The sequence below is a fragment of the Gracilinanus agilis genome, chromosome 1, assembly GCF_016433145.1.
Source record: "Gracilinanus agilis isolate LMUSP501 chromosome 1, AgileGrace, whole genome shotgun sequence".
Lineage (NCBI taxonomy): Eukaryota > Metazoa > Chordata > Mammalia > Didelphimorphia > Didelphidae > Gracilinanus > Gracilinanus agilis.
This window is the reverse complement of record NC_058130.1, coordinates 764276348-764293753: the sequence shown is the minus strand read 5'-3', so window position 1 is coordinate 764293753 and position 17406 is coordinate 764276348. Positions and strand designations below refer to the sequence as shown.

Sequence of the window (17406 nt, the reverse complement as noted above, 5' to 3'; positions counted from 1 at the left end):
ATTATATACATAATATTATATAATATGTATAACATATATACATATTAATAAACCCAGCCCCAGTCACGAGAGAAGAGAGCAAAAGGCAGAGTTCCCAAAACTATATACAAAACCTGACCAAGTTCTCTACCAAACATGGTAGAGAGATTAAAAGGAATTCTGGGAAATACTGAAGGACTTCTGGGGGATGAAGTCCAAAGTACAAAATTCTCTATACACTATGTTGAATTTTTATTTATTTTGTTAAATATTGCCCAATTACATTATTTTTATCTGGCTCACTCAGTAGTGTTGCCAGGGCAAAGGTGGTCATGTTTTTGACATCTCTTGTCTACACTATTTCTTGTTCTACTTTGCATAAGATATGGCCAAGCACTCACACTGAGATGCTTTATGCTTGTGAAGGACATGGTGTCCAAGTATAGGGAGGGTGGCCATTTCCCTGTACTCTTCCCTAGACAGAGACCCTATGGAGTATGTAGGTGGCACGATAGATAGAGCAATGGACCTGGAGTCAGGAAGACCTGACTTCACATCCCACCTTAGAAAATTATTAGCTTAAAATGTCTACAAAAAAATCATTTTGAGATGTCCAATAAGCAATTGGAGATGTGAAAATGGAGAGAGATTAGTGCTAGAGAGTCATCAGCAAGAAGATTATCATTGAATCCATAGAAGCTGATGAATTCACAAAATCTGACCCTAGGTGATTCACTTAACTTCAACTTTCTCATCTGTAAAGTGGGGATAATAATAAAACTTACCTCTTAGGGTTGTTGTTAACAGAAAATGAGATGACATTTGTAAAGCACTTTGCAATCCATGAAATACTATATAAATGCTAGCCATAATTGTTATTATTATTACCATTAATATCATCATCATCATTCTATTCTGAATGCTGTGTCTTGGGAATGACACTAAGCTGGAGAGCTTCCAGAAGACCACCAGGAAGATGGAGGGACTCAGAATGAATCTGTGTTAAGAATTGGATGAAGGAACTGGGCATAGTTGGACTGGGAGAGATTTAGGCGTATAGGCTAATTTGTTTTCAAGTATTATAAAGATCTACATAGAGAAGAGAGATGAGACTTATTCTGCTTGGCTCTAGAAGGCAGAACCAGGAGCAGCAGGTGGACATTGTAGAGAGGCACTTTTTTTAAAACACTCACCTTACATCTTAGAATCAATACTGTGAATTGGCTCCAAGGCAGAAGAGTTGTAAGGACCAGACAATGGGGGGGAAGTGACTTGCCCAGGGTCACACAGCTGGGAAGTGTCCGAGGTCAGATTTAAACCCAGGACCTCCCATCTTCAGGCTTGGCTTTCAATCCAGTGAGTCACCCAGCTGCCATCTTCAGGGAACATTTATTAAGGTATAGTATGTGTCAGTCACTCAGCTAAGTGCTAGAAATACAAAGAAAGGTAAAACATAGCTTTTGCCCTTGAGGAACTCATAATCCACTGGGGGAGACAACATATAAAAACTTCATACAAAAAAGCCATATACAATATAAAAAGGAATTATTCAACAGAGAGAAGGCTTTAAAAATTAAGAAAGATTGGAAGAAGTTTCTTGTAGATGGTAGAGTTTTAGCTGGGACAGAAGGAAGACAAGGAAGCCAGGAGGCAGAGATAAAGGAAATCATTCCAAGCACTGGGGGATAGCCTCTGGGTTTTTTTCTGAAAATGCCCTGGGTTGGAAATGGAGTAGCTTGTTCAGGGAACAGCAAAGAGATCAATGCCATTGGATTGAAGAGTGAATCATAGGAAGTGGGGGGGGGGGAGGAAGACTAAAAAAAGTAGGTAGGGGAGAGGCTAAATTATGAAAGATACTTTTTAATTTAATGAATTTAAATATAAATTTAATTAATTTAAATATTAGATGCTTTTGTATTGGAACCAAGAGGTGATAGGGAACCAACAAAGTTTATTGAGTTGGTGGGGAAGTGTCATGAGTGCACTTAATAGTTTAGAAAAATTATGTTGGCAGCTAAGTGAAGGATGGACAGAAGTGGTGAGATACTTGGCAGGAAGACTAACTAGCAAGATATTTCAATAGACTTTCATCAGGGTGATGGTAAGATCAGTGGAGAGAAAGGTCTGTATTTAAGAGATGTTACAAAACTGAGATCATTGGACCATGGCAACATATTGGATGGGTGGTAATAATAAATAGTGAGGAGTTGAGAATGATATCTAAGTTGAGAGTCTAGAGGCCTGGATGGTAGTGTTTTTGACATTAATAGAGTAGTTTGGAAATAAGGAGGGTTTGAGGAGAAAGACAATTACTTTCATTTTTGACATGTTGAGTCTAAGATGTCTACAAAATATTCATTTTGAGAGGTCCAATAAGCAATTGGAGATGTGAGAATGGAGAGAGATTAGCGCTAGAGAGTCATCAGCAAGAGGATTATCATTGAATCTATGAAAACTGATGAGTTCACAAAGTAAATTAGTATCCAGAGAGAAGAGAAAATGGCCCAGGATTGAGTCCTGTGGGACACCCATGGTTAGTAGGAATAAATTGAATGAAGATCTAACGAAGGAGACTGAGAAATAGCAGATAGGTAAGAGGAGAACCAGGAGAGAAGACAACATCAAGGAGAAGAAAGTGAACAACAGTGTCAAAAACTGCAAAAAAGAATGAGGATTGAGAAAGGGGGTATATGAACCTAGATGAGAAAAAAATCTTTATTTTCATTGATCTATAACTCAAGAGTTCATACCACTGATGTCCATGAACTTCTTTAAAAACATGTATTGTTACCTGTATTTTAATAGAATTGGTTCCATTATAATATTATGTATTTTAATATACATAATAATCCCATGTATTTTAATGTGCATAAATTTTATTTGGTTAAAAGGCATTTAATGCTGAATTTTGAAGCATTATTCTCAGAAGGAGTCCATAAGCTGCCAAGTAGGTGCATGCAGGGGTGTCCTGGTAAATAATCAACCACCATTTCTCTGGAAGAAAAATATAGGAATGATGTACTTTAAGTTTAATCTTCATTATTTATATGTTCTTAGTTCTAGACAATTAACAAAACAATTTCAGACTCCTGTTTTATCTTTTTTTTTTTTGCTGACTTCCAAAGATATAAATTCCCACACTGAAAATTAACTGGTTCAAACTGGTTCTAGCACTCTACATTCATGACCCACACATACAGGTTAAAAACCTGTGTTCTAATTAAAATTACTATTTCCTCCAATCATTTAAAATATGGTTCTGTGAAGGAAGGAATTCTTTGAAGCCCAGAGGCTTCGCCAGACTGCCCAAAGGATCCATGATACCAAAAGGATCCTTCTCTGAGGTCCTTTCCAACACTACATCTATGATGCTATGAAACTGAGGACAATTACTTTTTTTTTTTAAACCCTTAACTTTCGGTGTATTGTCTCATAGGTGGAAGAGTGGTAAGGGTGGGCAATGGGGGTCAAGTGACTTGCCCAGGGTCACACAGCTAGGAAGTGGCTGAGGCCGGATTTGAGGACAATTACTTTTTAATCTACTTCAGTTTGTATTCATGTGGCCTCTAGGTCATAACTCCTCTGGATTAGAGCATTAGATTTGGGACTGGTTGAATAAATAGACCCCAGGAGCATAGCACTGGTATGATGTTGACTTGGAAAGAGGTCTCCAATGCAATATCAAAGAGTCCTGTACTAGTAAAAAAATGGATCAATGATTTGGATAAAAAAAGAGCAAATACTTATTAAGATGCAGATGATACAAACTTGGGAAGGATAGCTAACACTAGATAACAGAGAAAGGAATCAAAGACCTTGGCAGGCTGAAACATTGGACCAAATTGGATAAGGAGAAATTTGATAGGACTAATAAAAGTCCTACAGGGGCCCAGTGGATAGAGCACAAGGCTTGGAGTCAGGAAATCATTTTCCAAAATTTAAATCTGACTTCAGACACTTACCAGCATATGACCTGGACAAGTCACCTAACCCTGTTGGTCTCAGTTTCCTTTCTATAAAATGACCTGGAGAAGAAAATGGCAAGCCACTCCAGTATCTTTGCTGAGAAAACCTCAAATGGGGTCATAAAGAGTAAGACATGACTGAGAAAGGCTTGGCAGGCTGAAACATTGGGGTAAATTGGATAAAGTGGAATTTGAGAGGGACTAAGAAAAAGCCTTATACTTGTTTAAAAAATATCCACTTCCCCGGTTAAAAAATGGGGGAAATAATGGCTACATGGTAGTTCATGCAAAAAAGATCAGAGTTTTTAGGGGCCTGTTATTTCAACATGAATCAACAGGGCAATAGTCAGACCAAGAAAGTTTAAGGTGAATATAGACCACATTAAAAGAAGTATGACATCCAGGAAGTTAAGGCATCCAGGACTAAGGAGGTTATACTCTTGCTCTAGTCTTTCTTAGACCATTTCTGCATGACTGTTCATTTCTGGATGACCAATTTTTGGAAGGCTCTGGATAAGATGGAGAGTGCCCAGAGGAGGGGGTCAACAAGAACAGCTCTGGGCTTGGCTTTATCAATCAATCAATGATAGGCATCTTCATGTATTTGAAAGACTGTCACATTTCTCCTTCAAAAGCAGGACTAAGAACAATGGGGAGGCAGGGATTGCACAGTCAAATTTATGCTTGATGTAAGGGGAGAAAAGACCCTTACCATTAGTGCTATGCCAAAGGGGAAGAATGGACTACCCAAAGGGAATGGACTCCCACTCATTGGAGGCCTTCAAGTGAAGGTCAGTTGACCACTTCTCAAAGGGAAAGAATTCTTGGTCAGGTCCAAGTTGGTATAGAGGCCTTCTGGGATTCTTTCTAATCCTAAAATTCTGAAATCCCTTAATAGTAAAGCTAGGAATTTTTTTAACATCAGAAATGAAAAGTACCTGGTAGGCTGGGGGGATCTAGAATGGATTTTGAGTCAGTTGGAAATGGGAATTCAGTCAAATATTTTAAGATATTGGCTTGAGCACTAATACAGCAACACATTTAGTTATAGATCATTTATTCTCCTTTCCTCAAACCCTTAGAAGTATTGTAGATAATAATTAAATAGTCTTCTCATTCTTGGTGTTTGTGGCTACTCGAAGACTTCTTTCTGCTGTTCCAGAAAGGGTTTGACTACGGCCGATGGCCACCTTATCTAGCTAGTCTTCAGCTGAATAAGAAGGGACCACTCCAAAAGAAAATGAGGGCGATATGGGTGTTCCTTACAAGGGTGGCATGGGGAAGTAGGTAGTGATAGGAGGGTGAGGCTTGGTCGGTCAATATATCATTGATCTCTGATCACACTCATGTGGGAATTCCCTTTATGGACAGTCACAGAAATTTGCCACAGGCTCAGAAAGATTAAATGATTTGTCCGTGGTCAAACAGCTATCAAGTTCAGAGGTAGAATTCAAACTCATGAACCCACTTTTTTTTCTGAATCCAACACATGATGGGTTGTTGGGAACTGGGGTTGGGGCAGTCATGGGGAAAAGTAATGATCTCAACGTGGACTCCAATAGTTCCTTTCTTTCAAAAAAGCTCAAGGAAGGTACTCTTGATATACCGTGGAATTGAGAAGGCAGTAGATCAAATAGTACCTTCTGAAGGCACCTCCTTTTCTAGCCATGATGGTTATTCATGATGGTTAGCAGATAAGAACCAGTAATAGAATATCTTCCTATACTCAAAACCTCTCCTAGAAGCAGGTTCCTCAGCTTCTTCCTTGAAGGAAATTATGTCAACGGCATTCTACCCGTGTTTGTAAGGATGGGGCTCAGTGGCTGGAGCCCCTTTAAATAGAAAAAAACTGGGGAGTATGGACTGTGGATGTCAGAAGTACTATTGCTGAAAGGGAAGAGAGAAGGATGAGCTGCCCATTGGAATCTGTAGAGGAGGGTTTTCAGGGTTCAGAAGTTGTGCAATCCTCAAGAGATGTCTCTGATGGAGGCTTTGATCTGTATCTCAAAAATGGCCTCAGATGTTTGGGTCTCCAAATGTCTGTCTCATATTTTCAAGGGATCTTGAGATTTGAGGTGCCTATTGAATTCTGAAAGCTATGGTGGGGTGAGAGAATAATTATATTAATGACTGACACTTACATGATGCTTAAAATTTGTGAAGCACTTTGCACACATTTTTCTCATTTGCAACTCACAGCACTCCTGTGATGGAGATACCACAGGAAAACTTAAGTTCATATATAGCCTCAGATACCTCTCTTAGCTGTGTGATCCTGAGCAAGTCATTTAACCTGTGCTCCTCAGTCTCCACATCTGTAAAATAGTGTAGAGATGTAATTAAACTATTTACAGTAGGGATAGTAATAGCACCTACTTTTCAATATTGTCGTAATGGAAAAGTGGGATGATATTTGTAAAATAATTCAGAAACTATCAAGTACTCTTTATGTGCTAGCAATTGTTATTTTTATCATCATCATCATCATTGTCCCTATTTTACTTTAAAAAAATTTTTAAAGCCTTACCTTCCATCTTAGAATCAATACTGTGTATCTGTTCCAAGGCAGAAGAGTAATAAGGGCTAGGCAATGGAGGTTAAGTGACTTGTCCAGGGTCACACAGCCGGGAAGTTTCTGAGACCAGATTTGAACCCAGGACTCCCCATCTCTGGGCCTGGCTCTCAATCCACTGAGCCACCCAGCTTCCCCCATCATCCCTGTTTTATGAATGAGGGAGCTGAGGCTCAGGGAATTTAAGTGACTTGCCTAGGATCACACAGCCAATAAGTATCAGAAGTGTTATTTGAACCCAGGTCTTTTTTACTCAGCCTCCTAATACCCTATCCACCTGTGTGATAGCCTGTCTATATGCATGGATTTTTTTTACCAGATTTTAAATTCATTCAGAGAAGATTTTTTGAGTCACTGCGTTCCAGGGCATTGCTCATTTTGGTTTCTTCATTTCTTTTGCCAGCTTCCCATTACTACAAATACAAACAGCAGTTCATTTTCCCAGGTAAGTTTCATACTGATTACTTACTACGCTTAAAGAGCTTGGACTTTATCCTGGAGGTACAATTGGGATTTTTTTTATCATAGAAGCAGAATTTAGACTTGACACTGTCAAATCGAGGTGGGCTTTGAAAGCTTTTGAGAAAGGAAGATAGTAATGGAAGTAAAGTTCTTACACCATTGCGGTGGCACTGGTGTTCACAGGAGATGGGCAGGAGAGGAGGTCAGCAGGACATTGAAGAGCCAGGCAGGACATTGAAGAAACTTTTGAAATAAACCAAGCATGGGCATGTTTTATTTTTCCTGTGTTTCACTCATTCACACTTAGGTAAATGCATTGCTTTTCATCTTTAGGACAGCCTTTCTCACTGCTCATTAACATTATTCTCCTTTGATTTATAAAATGAGATTGAGTTCTTCCCCTTGGACTTTGGTCTTTCCAGGATCAGTTATGGGGAAATCCTTCAGAGGCCCCAATACCTTTTTTACTTTTTATTTTTGTATTTTATTATTATTTTAAATTTATTTTTGTTTTATTGATTAATTAAGAAAAAGTTTCCATGGTTCCATGATTCATATTCTTTCTCTCCCCTCCTGTCACCCCCCCCCACAATCAACACACAATTCCACTGGGTTTTACATGTTTCCCCAATACCTTTTAAACATGCTCAATCAATTAATATTAAGAACATGGAGTCAGGAAGTCCCGAGTTCAAATTTGACCTTAGAATACTTGCTAGCTGTGTGACCTTGGGCAAGTCACCTAACTTATGTTTGCCTCAGCATCCTCTTCTGTAAAATGGGGATAATAATGACACCATTCTCCCAGGATTGTTGTGATTCTTGAAGGGCTTAATGCAGTGCTTAGCACATAGTAGATACTCTAAAAATTCTAGCTATTATTATTTTATTACTATGTGCTAAGAGAACCAGTAAGAAAGGAGGGACAGTCAGTAAACATTTAAGAGACTGCTACGGTCTAGGCACTGTGCTAAGTGCTGGGGATGCAAAGAAAGACAGACCTTAGAAGCTAGATGACATCACTGATTCCCAGTCTGCTTCTCCATCCCGGAAAGTGTGATTTTTGTCTTTACTCTTGTCTCTTTTGTTTTCAGATGTGGTCCCAGTGCCTGAGACACCTAATCGAGCACCCCAAGTCATTCTCCATCCAGTGAACTCAAATCCAATGTAAGTAGAGCTTTTCTTTCTATATGGTGGCCACCACAAAGTCATCCATTCTTCCCAGAGTCTTCTGCCCAGAGTTCCAAGAGTTTGGAGCTGGGGAAGAAGGAGTCAGTCTTCCCTGGACACTGACAAGCTCTGCCTTGATAGAATGATGATGATTTGGGCCCGTTAGGTCAAAGCACTTGCCTGGAGTTTGGGGGTGAGTGAAGTTAATGCAGCAAAAGTCCTTTGTCCCACTTTGGAAGAATTTGGGGATGAGTGAAGTTAATGCAGCAAAAGTCCTTTGTCCCACTTTGGAAGAATTTGGGGATGAGTGAAGTTAATGCAGCAAAAGTCCCTTGTCCCACTCCTTGGAAGAACCACCAGTTTGTCTTAAAATTTGGCAGCATCTTTCCCAGGGGCATGACCAGAGCCATTGTGGAAAGATACCTAATCTTAGGGGAGGCACATAGTACAAAGGATGCTGGAGTTGGGTTTCAATCTCAATTCATTTTGCTCCTTCCTTGTGTCGTTTTTGACAAATCCTTTGACCTCTCTGGACTTCATTCAGTCCTTCATCTGTAAAATGAAGGGGTTGGCCTAAATGGTCTCAGAGGGCTCTTCTAGCTCTCAGTCTTGATGGAATAATCATTGCTATTTAGTCTTCAGTCATGTTGGATTTTTCGTGACTGCTTTTGAGATTTTCTTAGCAAAGATACTAGAGTAGTTTGTCATTTCCTTCTCCATTCATTTTATAGATGAGGAAACTGAGGCAAACAGAGTTAAGACACTTGCCCAGGGTCATAAAGCTAATGTCTGAGGTTGGATTTAAACTCAGGCTTTCCTGACTCTAAGCCTAGCGCTTTATCCACCGCACCACCTAGCTGCCCAGTGATGGTTTGTTAAATTCCTTCGTCCTTGCTCTAAGCCAGCAGCAGTGTGATCTAGACACCTCTGGGGATCTCTGAGACCCTCTCAAAAATTATTTTCATAGTGATGTTTCCATTTAATTTAATGATGTTAAAATTTAATTTCCTATCATTCAAAATTAACTTAAATATTTTCATTTCAAGTACAGTAAATATTGATAGCTATAGTCCACATAAACAAAAGCTTTTGGTGGGGGGGAGTTCTCAATAATTTTTTTTAAACCCTTACCTTCCATCTTGGGGTCAATACTGTGTATTGGCTCCTAGGTGGAAGAGTGGTAAGGGTAGGCAATGAGGGTCAAGTGACTTGCCCAGGGTCACACAGCTGGGAAGTGTCTGAGGCCAGATTCGAACCTAGGACCTCCCGTCTCTAGGCCTGGCTCTCAATCCACTGAGCTACCCAGCTGTCCCCTCAATAATTTTTAAAAATGTAAAGAGACCAAAATTTAAGAATGACTGTTCCAGGCCAGAAACTAATATGCATGGGTATGTATTTAACATTTTGATAACTGTGTTTCAACGTTACTGGCTTCCTTTGTAATCCTATATATTTAAAAACATGATTCTGAGAAGGGATCTGTTGTTTTCACCCCTGGTGAAAGGGTCCAGGATCCAAAAGAGGCTAAGAAATCCTTCTAGAGGGGACAAAGTCTAGATAACAGGGAGCTTCATTCAGTGCCATGCCCCATTCTTCCCTTCTTTCTCTGCTCCTTCTTTCCAAATACAAATGTATTTACAAGTGAAATTTTATCAAAATAAAAACCAAAGAAAAACTTAGAAAGAGAAACAGAATTGGTAAGATGGTGGTGGTAACTGATCCAGAACAACTAACCAGGACATCACACAGTTCTGAGGTTATATATACAATATTCTTCATCCCTAGATCTCCACCTGAACAAAGAAGGGAGGAAAGGGGCTTTTTTTCCATCTCTTTACTTTTTTGTTATAAGAGGTGATTCTCTAGGTGAGGAAAAATAAAGGATTATTAATGGAAAGAAAGGTGATTTTAAAAACAAAAGACAGCTGCTTTCTACATTTTCATTTTGTTTTAAGAAAATCAAAGATAACATTAAAGAGGCAGCTAGAGTCTTAAGCAGCCTGTGGGAGGTGTTTGGAAGTAGGGAAAGGCAGTTTTGCTCATTGTAATAATGAGCATTAGCATTATTTTTTTTCATTTTAGTACCAACTCTCGGAGTCACTTTCCCTACCAGCTGCTCCTCCTAGCTCAGATGCCAACAGCACAGGGACCCCCCCAAAGCTCCCAGCTGGGGGTAATTGGCCTTTTCACCAGCCTTGTGCTACACCCCTTGGATGATGGATGAACAGATGCAAACAATCCTTAGCCACTCCCTTTCTGATCATTTCTACACTTGTGTCAATAATCAATAGTCCTCCAGAGTGTAAACATCTTCTAACTTTTTAGCTTGGGGATAGAGGGAAGGAGTGGGTTGCATTGGAGACAGAAAGAGTCCTAGGGTTGGAATCAAGAGACCTTTGTTCAAAATCTGCCTCCAGTGCTTACTATGTGTCCTACGTGGCCCCAGAAGGCAGAACCCTGGTTTATTTTTAAATCTAGCTATCAATGGATAGAAGTTGCAGAGGCAGATATAGGTTTGGTGTTAGGAAAAATTTCCTACCAATAAGAATTGCCCCAATCTCAGCCTCTTTTGACAGAGACTGAAGGGTCATTTATTAAAGGCAGAGTAAATGAGATGCTTGGCCAGCTGTGAGGGAAGAGGGGGTTGAAAAGACCTTCTCCCAGTATTGACTCTGATTCAAGGGTTGAAAGTTGAGGGTTGAGGGGAGAAGGAGCACTTCACTGAGAGCCGTGCATTTTATTCATCACGGATAACAAGAGAACCTGAATTTTAAATGTATGGCCCTGAAATCCAGAGCTATGTATTTAATACTTCATAAATATTGAGAGAACCTGAGATTAATTGTATATCCCTGAAATCTCATGGAAGACTCAAAGGCAGAAAGATCTGGATGCAAATCCTACCTTCGACATTTCCAATCTGTGTGACCCTGGTCAACTCACTCTTTCAGGACAACAGGGAAATTTTTTTAATGTCTTGGATCCCTCGGTAATTTGATACAGCCTTGGGACCACTTCTGAGAATAATGTTTTTTTAATACAATAAATAAAATGAAGAGCATTATAAAAGAAACAAATTATATTGAAATTATTATGTGTGTATGTACATATGTACACACACAAGTTCATGGACTCTAGATTAAGAACCATTTTGCTCTAAGCCTCTAAGATGCAGAGAAGGTGTCCACCTGCATTGGTAGTGAGTTTTTTCCACCTGGAAGTCCCGACTCCTGAAATCAAAAGAAATCTCAGATCTGGTCTAAACAAAGAGCACATAAATTCCAAAACATTGTGCTTTCTTATGGGCATACTTGTATGTGTGTTCCGGGAAGGCTTGTGTATCCCATGGCCCATGGCCGATAGAATGTAAACACATAAACATCAAAGATCCTCATTAAAAGTTTGTTGAATTGAGTTAAATCGAATGGCCTTCTACTGATCTGTCGGGATCTCAATCGAAGGAAGAATGACCAGAGAACAGGGAGGCATTCTCCTGGGAGAGTAAACTAATTCTGGGATTGGAGTCAGAAGGTCTGACTTCACACCCTGACTTGGCCACATAATTGCACCCAGTTCCTCCATGGCTTTGGTTAAGACATTTTATTTTCTTGGACCTCAGTTTTCTCATCTGTAAAATGAAGTCTCCAAACCATCTGGTTCCTGTGTCCCTTCCAGCTCCATCTCACGAATACTGTGCATGGTGTCCTTTTCCCACTAAATGGAGATGGACTTGGAGCTCCCTAGGGGAAAGCTGTCTTAACATCGATTGGTCAGTAATCCCAGGAAGAAAATGCCACTGCAGCCTGATGGCATTCAATATATTTAAATCAACTGGTAGGAACAGAGGATTTGCAGGGGCAGGGAGTAGAGTAGTAGGCAATAATAATAGCCTCTTCTGCTGTAATAACTAGAATCAGAAATAGAACAAAGGATAGAAGGACTTTATTTTATTGTTGAGGACTGAGAAGAAAAGTCAGCTGCCATCGTCCACCAGATTCGGGTCTCAGCTTCTCAGCCCATCAACTGTCTCTATTGCAATTACAGTCTGCCTTGCTTTAAATAATTGGTTAATCTAAGAGATAACAAATTATGCTTTGCTCTTTGGAAATCTTAGAGTGGAGTTGAAAGGACACTTGGCTATGCACTCTCCAATTATTACTAATTGTGCTAGAGAGTTCACTGACAGCAGGGCTGGTGCCTTCCTAGCATCTAAGATATCAGAAAACATTACATTTCCAGGAAATTTATTAGCTTCATTTTGGAAAATAGGAAAGGAGTATAGGAGGACTGATTATAGCTAGTGGTCAGGTAGTGCAGCAGTCATCATGCATCCTACCATCTACTCTGGAAGGAGAGCAAGGATTATGGAATATAAAAGTGACGTAGTGGGGAGAGATTCAACTTGGAGTCAAGAAAATGAAATCAGATCTTGCTTTCAGATACAAGTGGTGGAACCCAGGGCAAGTCAGTTAACCTCTCTCTGCCTCAGTTTCTTCATTTTTAAAATGACAAGGTTGGGCTTTTTGGCCTCTAGAGTCCCTTCCAGCTCTCAGTCTATGACATTGTGGAGATATGTGGAAAGCAAATATGAAGTAATTCAGGAATTAGGGAAGAACATTAATGACTTGAGTGAAGAAGGGAGTTCATAAATGGGAAGTGGACCCTGAACTGAGCCTTGAAAGGAGCTGAGAAAGGGGGTGTATTCCATGGTATGAGGCCAGCCTGTAGCATTGAAGGAAGAGATTCATTGTTATGGATGGGAATGGCAAACAGATCAAACTGACTAGTACACAGAGGGGAATCATATAAAATAGCCTTGGAAGGTCAAGGTAAAGGCAGATTATCAAGGGCTTTAAATACCCAAAAGAAGAGTTTGTATTTTATTCTAGAGACAATAGGGAGCCCTTGAAACTTCTTGAGCAGAGAAAGCCATCCCTGTGGTTTAGGAAAATCAAATTAGTAGCTGCATGGAGCATAGATTGGAGAGGAGAGAAATGGGGCAAGAAACCAATGAGAAGACTCCTGGAAAATCCAAAATTGAGGTCAAGAAGGCCAGAACTAAGGTATCACAGTGGAAAGAGCATTGGACTTTGAGTCAGGAAACTATGGATTCAAATCCAACATCCTACACTTCCTATTAACTTTGTGGCTATGAGTCAGTCATTTTGCCTCTGCCTCCATTTCCTTTTATGTAAAATGGTGATAATAGTAGTACCTACCTCCCCTTTTTCAGTCATGTCCAGCTCTTCATGATCCTTTTTGGGGTTTAATCAGCAGATATTATGGTGGTTTCCCATTTCTTTCTCCAACTCATTTTACAGATGAAGAAACTGAGGCAAACAGGATTAAGTGACTTGCCCAGGGTCACACAGGCAGGAAATAACAAGGGCTGAATTTGAAATTGGGTATTCCTGACTCCAGCCCTATCTCTCTATCCACTATGCCTCCTAGCAGCATTTGTAAAATGAGTTAGAGAAGGAGCTGTCCAACCACTCTGGTATCTTTGCTAAGAAAACCTCAAATGGGGTCATGAAGAGACAGATGCGACTGAACAATAATAACAACAACCAACCAAACAGCAATAACAACTAAACCATTACAATTATAATAACAACATGGAGAATCCAAAGAAATGTTCAATCTCCCAGAGTGGTTGTGTGGGTCAAAGAAGAAAACTGTAAGATACTTTGCAAGCCTTAACATGTTCTATAAATGCTAGTGATTGTTGGTATTATTATTATTATTATTAATTATTATTGCAGTGGCTATGTAAGTGGAAAATGGGAGGTGGAAGTTATGAAGTTCTTTGATTCCAATTACCCCCTTGACAACATAAAAAGGAACATGGGAGAAACGGGAAGAGAAGGCAGGAACAAGAGAGAAAGGGGAGCATCTTCCCCTCTTAGAACCAAGAAAGATTACTATATTTGAATCAGTCTTACTAAGCATCGGAGATTTGTTCCCACTTGGTTAATAGATTATTTCAGAAATGGAGCAATACAGAGCAATGGCAGTGCCTGATCAATTTTCCGGTTAAACCCTGTAACTATGTATGTAAACAGCTGAAGTCAATATGTCTGAGTTTCCATGTAACCATCAATTAAAGCTATTTTTTTTCTTATCCCCTAAAGCCTGGAAGGAAACCCATTACTTCAAATTGAAGTGGAGCCAACGTCAGAGGTGAGAACCAAAAGAAACTTTCTTCACGTAGAGCCTAAACTAGCTGAAACTTGGCTTGAAACCAGTGGCCACAGAGAAAAGGCAGATTGGGTGTTGGGAGGGGGGGAGGCAGTGTGTGGCCTGGGGCTGGCCATCCACCCCATGCCCTCCAAAGTCCAGCTCAGGAACAATTAAAATAAGCTGACTATTCCCAGCATTGGGCTTAATGGACCATTATATGTGGACATCATTGGAAACCGTGTTGTCCGGAAGTTGGCAGGGAGTCAGCATTGTCTGGTGGAAAAAGGGAAAAAAAAAAGGAGAAGGGTAAATGGAGAGTGGGTCATGACCCACAACCCTGTGCTTTAGAGAGGATGGGAGAGAGAAAGCAGGGGAGATAGGAAGGATCATATGTTAGACTCAGATGAACCCATCAATAGAGGTACCCCAAATGTTTAGTGGGCTCCCATTCCTTGGGAGGCCTGGAGGAATGGAAAGGCAAGTGGATGGAGGCACCAACCCAGAACCTTTTGGTTTTCCCAACATTCCTTGGAGCTAACAGGATTATGGGTCTATATTTCCCAAGAAAATCATTACCTCAAATGGATCAGTCTTTTTTTATGATAGGATTTATGTTAAACACAAAGAAAAGGCGAAAACATTGTCCTTTCTTTTGTTTTTCTTTTCTAGATGTTCATTTGTATAGATCTATTTTATTTTCCTTTACTCACATATTCATATTTAAATATTTCTATTAAGCCTATATTTTTTAAATTTTATTTTATTGATTAATTAAGAAATTTTCCCATGGTTACATGATTTATATTCTTTCCCTCCCTTCTTTCCACCCCACCCTCCCATAGCCAAAGCTCCATTCCACTGGGTTTTACAAAAACATTGTCCTTTCATCCAGTTCCACTGTTAAGAATTTTTTAATCCCAATAACCTCACTGGGCCTTGTTTTCCTTATCAGTAAAATGAAGGAGTTGGTCTAGATAATCTTTGAGGTCCTTTCTAGCTTTGATCCTAGGTTACTTCACCTAGCTAGGCCTCAATTTTTTCATCTGGAAAATCAATGACTCCTTGACCTCCCACCCTCCTAAAGATATTGAAATGCTAACATGAGAACATAGCTAAAAAAAAAAAAAGACATTTAGGAAAATCATGATGTCACTATCCATTCAATTTAACTGGAGTTTAATTAAGCCTCTATTTGTCTTTATTGTTTCTTTTTAACTTCGTGTCATTAACAGTGTGGTAGTGTAGTCTTCAGATCCCCCTTTCCCCAAACCACAGAATGGGGGAACTAAAAGAAGCCCCAGAGGCCAGTTAGTCTAATCCATAACTGAACAAGAATTCCATCCTTCGATATCCATAAGAATGAGTCATTCTCTGGAAGATCTAGAATAACCAATTCAATTCAATTTAATTTATCAAACACTTATTGAGTATCTACTATGTGCCAGTCACTGGGCTAAGTGCTAGGGATACTAAGATAAAAAAAAAATGATCCTGCCCTCAGAGAGCTTATATTCTATGGGAAATGAGCTTCTTCTACTTAGCTCCAGAAAACAGAGGAATTGCAGAAAGAAAGATTTAGAGTTAATGTGTGTTTGGTGAAAATGGCAGAGACATCAGATCTTCAAAAAGGACACAAGATAACTCACAAGATACTAAATTTCTTGTTTCAAGAGTTCTTCAGAGGTAGGATGGCCACTTATTGGGGATGCTTCAGGTGAATTCCTGTTCAGGTCTGAGTGGGACTTAATGGACACTGGGATCTCTGAAAACTCTGAGAATCTGTGATTTTCGTGATTCTTACCCAGTGGTGGAAGGCCTCAGATTAGGCCAAATGAGGGTTGATTGAAGAAGCTGGGGGTGTTTATCCTGCAGAAGAGAAAACTGGAGTGGGGTGGGAGGAGGGCAGAGAAGGACCCTCAAGTGGAAAGGATATTATTAACCTTGTTCTGCTCGGTCCCAGTGGTAAAATTAACAACATGGGGGTGACTTGCTCACAACAGAAGGAAAAGCTTCCAAATAATTAGTTGTGTAAGACCATAGATATAGAGCTGGAAAGGGTCATGGAGGCCATCTAGTCCCAACTCCTTCCTGTTCCCAATGAAGACACCGAGACCCAGGGAATTAAAGTGATTTGTCTAGGCAACAAACAGCAGAAGCAATATTTGAAGCCAGGCCCTCTGACTCCATAGGACAACTAGGTGGTACAGTAGATAGAGCACAGGACCTGAGTTCAAATCAGACCTCAGACACTTACTAGCTGTGTGACTCTGGACAAGTCACTCAATCCTTGTTTGCCTCACTTCCTCATCTATAAAATGAGCTGGAGAAGAAAATGGCAGACTATTACAGTATCTTTGTCAAGATGATACCAACTAGGATCATGAAGAGTCAGATCCTAGCTGTGTGTCCCTAGGCAAGTCACCTAACCTTAATGGCCTCAGCTTTCCTCAAAATAATCCAAAGAAGGAAATTATAAGCCATTTCAATATTTCTTCCAAGAAAACCCCAAAAGGAATCATGAAGAGTCCAACATGACTGAAACAACTGAACAACAAAACCTCTGATTCCAAAGCTAATATTCTGTTTGCTGTACCATACAGTGCCCAAGTTGAACTGGCTGCCTTGGAAGCAAGTGTGTCATCTCTTACTGGAAGTCCTTAAGCAAAGGATGGATGGATGGACACTTAACAGTGAGAGACTATCGCTGAGAGATTTTTAAATGTTCAATTTTTTAATGTTTTAACATGAGTTTTAGCAGACACCTTTGAGGCCCCTTCCAATTCCCAAAATCCCATAATTCTGTAATACAATATTAAATGTTGATCTAAGCAAGATTTATGATTTATAGATTGTAATGGACTTCTCCACTAGCAGCAATGCAATGATCCAAGATATTTCTGAGAGACTTATGAGAAAGAACAATATCCACATCCAGAGATAGAACTGTGGGAGCGGAAACACAGAAGAAAAACAGCTGCTTGATCACATGGGTCGACGGGGATGTAGACTCTAAACGATCCCCCTAGTGCAAATATCAATATTATGGAAATAGGTCTTGATCAATGGCACATGCAAAAC

General features: G+C 39.9%; 1 protein-coding gene across 1 annotated transcript in view; it reads left to right on the top strand.

Annotated features, from left to right (window-relative positions):
- Window positions 1-17406, top strand: part of KSR2 (kinase suppressor of ras 2) — a 195708-nt gene that overhangs the window by 82600 nt on the left and 95702 nt on the right. The window contains exons 4-6 of the mRNA XM_044685446.1: window positions 6920-6961; window positions 8073-8145; window positions 14280-14328. Coding sequence (XP_044541381.1) covers window positions 6920-6961; window positions 8073-8145; window positions 14280-14328 — 164 coding nt within the window. The remainder of the gene's footprint in view (window positions 1-6919; window positions 6962-8072; window positions 8146-14279; window positions 14329-17406) is intronic.